This window comes from Anneissia japonica, unplaced genomic scaffold (assembly GCF_011630105.1).
Source record: "Anneissia japonica isolate Jap-2015-1 unplaced genomic scaffold, ASM1163010v1 scaffold2266_len499427_cov150, whole genome shotgun sequence".
NCBI lineage: Eukaryota > Metazoa > Echinodermata > Crinoidea > Comatulida > Comatulidae > Anneissia > Anneissia japonica.
Genome location: NW_022711849.1, coordinates 246,267 through 253,626, shown reverse-complemented (window position 1 = coordinate 253,626; position 7,360 = coordinate 246,267). Strand labels below are relative to the sequence as shown.

At 34.0% G+C, this 7,360-nt stretch overlaps 1 protein-coding gene across 3 annotated transcripts in view; it reads right to left on the bottom strand.

The window, feature by feature from the left end:
* LOC117107600 overlaps nt 1-7,251 on the bottom strand; it is a 14,868-nt gene extending 7,617 nt beyond the window's left edge. Inside the window, exons 1-2 of one of the 3 annotated variants that reach the window (XM_033249303.1) lie at nt 5,597-7,251; nt 584-1,021 (exon numbers count right to left, since the gene is read on the bottom strand). In XM_033249303.1, coding sequence (XP_033105194.1) covers nt 584-1,011 — 428 coding nt within the window. In that variant the 5' untranslated portion in view covers nt 1,012-1,021; nt 5,597-7,251. Of the gene's footprint in view, nt 1-583; nt 1,022-1,150; nt 2,526-5,596 lie in introns of those variants that run through there. The other 2 variants (XM_033249300.1, XM_033249302.1) reach the window with 2 other exon arrangements.
* Nucleotides 7,252-7,360: the final 109 nt, after the last annotated feature.

The window sequence follows — 7,360 nt, the reverse complement described above, 5'->3', positions numbered from 1 at the left end:
GGTATATGGGGTTTTAATATTGGTTTCAGGGATTCCAATTCTTTTCTTCCAATGTCAGAAGCAAAATCAAGTATCAGAGCCCTATGAAAAAAACAATTAAAATTAAATATATATTAACTGTTCCAATTTAATGATAAAATACTATGTATTATAATTAACATACAGCATCATATCACTATAGCAACCTGTGACTGCTACAACAGTTGACTTATAAATCAATTAGTATAGCTGCATACATAGCGATAGTAATTAGAAATATACAATACAAGAATAAATAACAAGAGAAAACAATTTACAAAAACAATAACTTTTAGTTTAAATAAAAAAATTAACATTATGTGTAACACGGTCTGTTACTTAGGTACAGAATTTGTTTCATGAATTAGTAATTTTATATTTGGTAAATAATATGCAAATACAGAGTATTTTACAGTATCCGAGTTATTTATTGCTCATTAAAACACCCCAAAAAAAACCAAAAAAAAACAGCAGTTACAACAAAGAAATATTGACTGAAAACATTATATTTTAATTAAAAGATCAAGAAAATGCATTAAACAATATTAGATTAAATTAATGTTACCTGTATGATGAAATTTTCTTTGCCTGAATTCCTTTCATCTTTTGTTGTAAATCTAAACATTGTTCAACTTTAAGCTTAAGATCATAACGCTCTATCAAACCAAGCAACTCAATGAGTACTTCCAATTTCGATTTAGAAAGCAATCTTTTCCTCTCTAGTTTCTCCAGTAAATCCAAACCTCTGTTAACATTCTCCAACTCACCATGGCTAAGACCAATGTTTTTATCTAGACATAAGTACTTCAGAGCTAAGATATCATTCTCCATTAGATTCCTATCAATGTTTAGTAATAATTTTCTAAAACCGAATTCATCTATTTCCTTGCTAATACCCTGCTCATGAATTCCAATTGGAGTACGACTGCCTGATACAGGTTGAATTCCAATCGTGGTGCTGCTTGATGCAGGCTGTTCATCTACTTCAGCCATTCTTGGTAAACTGTAAAAAGAATAAAACTTTTTTTTGTGATCACTGTCCTATGGCTGGGGTCCTCGCTAAGGCCATAACATTTCCCAGACACTTTCTGTATGATGGTGTTCAATGATATGTAATAATTTAAAAGAATACTTTTGTCTAGAATCCTTGTCCATGGGCTTGATTGAATTCATACAGTAGCTCAGATGCATTAGTCTCTGGTCTTGTCCAAGTGGTATTATCGTGTATTGATACATGTACATTCTCAATGATCTGATTGGCCGATATGTGTCCCTATGAGATAAAAGGGCTAAGCTTCATAATATACAACAACGTTTGACGTGGAAGTGGTGAATTCTACTTCCTAAAGAGTTTGATGTCTAGGACCACCTCCCAATGAATTCCAACCAGGAGGAAAGTGGAGTTATTCACTGCTTTTTTTTTTTTTTTTATAATTTTGTTATCTTGAGAGCTGAAAGATTCTCTGGTAGTTGAATAACCATGGAATAGCAAATTTTTCAAGTTCAAGTGGGGAAATTTAATTAATCCCATAAATACGTATTTAATTAATCAAATTAAGCAGTGGCTGCAATATGGTACTGTTCACTATCTCAGTAATGGTTAGTGTCCATAGCTGTTGTCAACCCTTACCCTATATATTCGCGTAGGAGGTCTTTGGACAATTTTTGTATGTCGGGCATATTATGACGACCACATCCCATTTCACTGCAGGAGTTCACACTTTTTGCTGCTCTATATGCTAAAAACAAAGTCAAATGTCGGGCTAATCTTCATTTTATGGGCTTTTATATATTAATCATTCAAATTCACACTAACATTCAGTAGGTTCATTGTAGTAGTAAGTTTGCATGTTACAGACGAGTTACACATAAGATGAAAATGATTTCAAAAATCTAATATTTGTATGTCGCACGTATAAGACAACCCTCTGTTTTTTTTAAAATCATAATTTGCTACTTTAAGCCGCATCTTATACGCGAATGTGAATTGTTTATCTGTTGTCTTGTTTCTGTTTGGAGAGCCTCTCGATAGTAATTAAGTTTACTTTAGGTTATCCTCAGACTTGTGTTTTTTTTTTTTTTGTATTTTATATTGCCTGAAAATAATAAATGAAATGAGTGTATACGGTACCTTCTCTATCATAACCGAGATACCTCTGGACACAGTGATCAAATTACAGAATATTAGGTGAATATTCAGTATATAATATAATACAGTATGTATCATGTGTAAATCTCTATACTTCATCAGTTACCAGGGATCTAGGCCAGATTGCCAAAAACCAGTTTGCCGAATGTCAGATTGCCGGCTCTAAGTTGCCGACACCTTGTTTGCTGAGCATGCAAAATTACTGAGATAAAAAAGTTGTAAAACCCAGTTTGTCAAATGTGACCGGCTCTGTAACAGCTCTTTGTAGGAAGAATTCAAAATTGAGTTTTTGAGTTTATTTGATGGTACTTGGTTGAGTATTAGCAAAGAATATTTAATTCATTGGATATCAGCCATGTAGGTTTTGAAAACACCTTCCAAAGATTCCAAAATCAATAGTTTATTTATTAAGATTTTTATTTTAAGCCAAGCCAGTTACTCCTTGCAAAATTTGATTTTTAGATATTAATAAAGTGTTAAACAGTAAAATTAGAACTATAAAATGGTATTCATTTATTAATCATTTAAATCTGACATTTCGTTTTGAAGACCTAGTCCTTCCTTAACCTGAAAGATTTCATAATAAAATTATGATTCTCATTTTAGCTTATTTTGGAATATCTGTGCATAGTTCCCAACTTGACCATGAGACTCGCAGATAATTTACCATTTGCCAGTTTTACTACAGCAGATGAACAATACTCACGGATTTACTCACAGATTTCACAGACAAGTGCACCCATATGCTCGGCATTAGGAGTGTAAATAAACGAAACGCCCTTTACACCTGCTGCTGTTTGTAGTATACTTTTTTTTTATTACCCTGTACTTCACCATGCACGGTTTGTTTGTTTGTTTATCTGTTTTGCACATGACACTTGGACACTGAATAGAAGGTTCATATATATATTTTTTTTCTCTCTCTCTGATGTGTCAGCGCATAGAGACCCCGGTGTTATGCGCTTTATAAATATAATTACATACATACATACATACATACATACATACATACATACATACATATTATTATCATTCCTCCCCGTGAAACCAAAAAGACCTGAGTCTGTGAAAAATGTTTTAATTTTACACAAAGCAACTGTCAGGTACTAACATTCAGTATAACATACTTTGGTCACTGAAATTTTAATAGGCCTGCCTATATTATCTTAAGTATCATGTGTTTTTGGTTTTATTATGTTTATATCAATTTGACTTCAATTTAGTATCCAAGAATATACATCAAATCAGTAGTGAAAATGGCCAGCTGTTATTCTCCCACAAAACCATTTCAATTAAATAAAAATGGAACCCGGTTTACTTTTGACTGTGTGTCCTACCATGGAGGTATTATTGAGAAGATCACTCGGCAACAGATCCCTTTGACGCGACAAACCTATGTGTTCCCCGCCATTGGATCGCGCGCGGGCGTATTACCCTATAATTCACATTTTTTTGTTAGCAACAACTTCAACAACATGCATTTATACGCTTCCAGCAGAGCAGTTGTGCAATAAAGCGATTGATTTTAATCCATTAAATATCTTTATAATGAACAATGTTCCCCTGATTAGATTTTTTAGGACTTTTAGTATGTTATTATTTGTATATTTCAGGAACAGATTCTGTAAAACATTTATGTTAAAATTACTTCTGTGTTCATTATAATTCTGTCTAAAGATTGGTTGGTTCGACTATAAAGCTAAGTCAGCGTAAAACTGAAAAATACTCAGATTTTGGATTGATTTTTCGAATAGTTAACCCTCATTAACCCTAAAATGACTTAGTTTAATATAATCCTCAATCATTTATTAATTAATATCTGTTAAAATTAGAATTAGCAAATTTTGGCCAATTTATGAAAATTGAAGTTGAAATATACTATACTTTTAAAGGTCATGTAAATGTTCCATTAATGTGCATGTGTGCAATGGAGTTCAATAACTCAGACTAACACAGATTGTAGTTTCCATGTGAAGTAACGCAGGCCTCCATATTTATTCACCATATTGTACTACTTCCAGATAGAGGGCAGTATATGCCTTAGTGGCATTATCATGACAATATTAATATGTTTGATATTTTATGAGAGATAAATGTATCAGCTTCAAAATGGAAACGATTGTGCAGCCATAGTGATTGACTGTATGTAGTGCGCATCGAGAAAAGAAGGTGCTCTCCATTTTCCCATGTTCAATAATTTTTTGGTAAAAATTTGATGGCGGGGAACACATCGGACTTCAAAGGCATCACGCAAACGTTCTTCACCCGCTGCGGCAGCTTTGATCTTGGTTCATTTGCATAGCGCTGCATAGCGTAGCTTTTTCGAGTGATCTCCTTCTCAATGGGCCTGTTTCTGCTGTTTTCCTAAAAATACGGTATAAAATATACCATATCAAAAAAATATGGTATCTGAAATCCAGCGTCCCGTTTCTGCTAAAAGTACTTCTTGGGTGGTCTTGTTTAAAAGGTCCTCTTTTACCCAAAATGTCTTTCGTTAGACAGAAGTTTAGATTGACCTGTGTAGTGAGTTTATTCTGCTCACGATAAACATGGTTTCTTTAAAGAACTTTGTAATTTTAGTTTCATCTATAATTAAAAGTTGCAACGAAGGAAGTTTTACACCCTAACTTCTGCTACAGCCTAGAAATTATTAGTGTTATTTAGCATTGGCTAATAATGTAGTACTTTCAGTCCACATTTCACATTATTTTTCGCTTTTCCACGACAGAAAAATCAAAACAACCCACCCATGTTATGCTCTGGCTCTTGACATCATGTCAAGAGTCGGCACAAAATACGGTATTTTTATTGGCAGCAGAAATGGGGTATGAAAAATACGGTATCTGTTGCAAAATACCGGAATAATACGGTATAAAAAATATGGTATATTTTTACGAGCCCCGTTTCTGCTGCAAAAAAATATACCGTATTTTAAAAATTCCTTATATACGGTATTTTTTTGGCAGCAGAAACAGGCCCAAAAATACCTCCATGTTCCTGTCACGCCAAAATTGGTCCGGGACCGATTTTAGCCGCTAAAATTTGTCCGGGGGACCGATTTTGGCCTGTCAAAATCAGTCCTCCTTGGATAATATTGGTCCGGCCTGGACAAATTTTGGCTTAGCCTAAATCGTTCCGCCTGCACTTGCTAAAGTGCTACACTATACGAGTTCGGACTCAACCAATTATATCACAGTGAGTGCTTACTTATTGGTCCGCATAGATTTTGAGGGAAAAAGCTTTTGGTAAGAAATTAGAAATTGAACGACCAATAAAAATGAAGATGATGGTTTAAGTCCAATCTTGAGCCTATTTTGCATACATCGCCGTATATAAGGCTACAGCAGCTGTATGCCAAAGAATTCATTTGATAGCAGAGGCTCGGTTTGGTTAGTACAGTATAAGAAGAAAAAGAAAGATTGTGCTTACTTTTTAGTTTCAGGGTGATGTACACCAAGGAAGCCTAATTATTCGACATTTTAGTAAGTCGATATCCATTAATTAAAGCTGCTGAAAATAAGGAAAGAATCATGATCCAACCGCAGGGAATATCGTATTATTCAACACACATTCACCCACCCCCCTCTTTCTATAAAATATATAACAGGCGCGGATTTAGAAGGGGGTTTATTCTTGTCACTGATTAAAAAAAATAAAAATAAGAGAAAAAGAAATAATTGGTTGCCTAATACGCCTCAGAGGTTATTTTCGGTTGTCCAGAGAGTAAAGTACTGGAAAACATTGCTGTAGGAAACAACTGGATATATGGACATACTGTATATATATGTAGCTCTCTATACAATAATAATAATAATAAACTCCACCCAGTTTCTTTCAGCTACAAACAAAATGAAACAGCAAGCAACAAAATATATGGAATACAATATAAAATACACTATTTATTAATACTACTGCTCACTCGCAAAACTCAATGCTACACTACTCTGCCAGCACACATATCCAGGTTACTCACTCCAACCACAAAATCCTACTTGTCTATCAGTTGTCATGGAAACCTAGGCAAAACTTCTTTAGTTGTATTTTGAGTATGGTATGTAAGTAATTCAAACAAAACCACAATGCTAGACAGCAACTGCAATTATACTATACAGGTAGATGAAAATCCACTAGAGCTACAGCCTAAGATAGATTTTGAGGGAAAAAGCTTTTGGTAAGAAATTAGAAATTGAACGACCAATAAAAATGAAGATGATGGGTTAAGTCCAATCTTGAGCCTATTTTGCATACATCGCCGTATATAAGGCTACAGCAGCTGTATGCCAAAGAATTCATTTGATAGCAGAGGCTCGGTTTGGTTAGTACAGTATAAGAAGAAAAAGAAAGATTGTGCTTACTTTTTAGTTTCAGGGTGATGTACACCAAGGAAGCCTAATTATTTGACATTTTAGTAAGTCGATATCCATTAATTAAAGCTGCTGAAAATAAGGAAAGAATCATGATCCAACAGCAGGGAATATCGTATTATTCAACACACATTCACCCACCCCCCCTCTTTCTATAAAATATATAACAGGCGCGGATTTAGAAGGGGGTGTGGTGGTTTATTCTTGTCACTGATTAAAAAAAAATAAAAATAAGAGAAAAAGAAATAATTGGTTGCCTAATATGCCTCAGAGGTTATTTTCGGTCGTCTAGATGACATAATTAATCATTCCTGATGATGACATAATTAATGTCGAAATATTGAATCCCAACACGATGGCGTGTATTTCAATACTTGGAGTATGTATTATACTTTCTTATCAGAGAGTAAAGTACTGGAAAACACTGCTGTAGGAAACAACTGAATATATGGACATACTGTATATATATGTAGCTCTCTATACAATAATAATAATAATAAACTCCACCCAGTTTCTTTCAGCTACAAACAAAATGAAACAGCAAACAACAAAATATATGGAATACAATATAAAATACACTATTTATTAATACTACTGCTCACTCGTAAAATTCAATGCTACACTACTCTGCCAGCACACATACCCAGGTTACTCACTCCAACCACAAAATCCTACTTGCCTATCAGTTGTCATGGAAATCTAGGCAAAACTTCTTTAGTTGTATTTTGAGTATGGTATGTAAGTAATTCAAACAAAACCACAATGCTAGACAGCAACTGCAATTATACTATACAGGTAGATGAAAATCCACTAGAGCTACAGCCTAAGA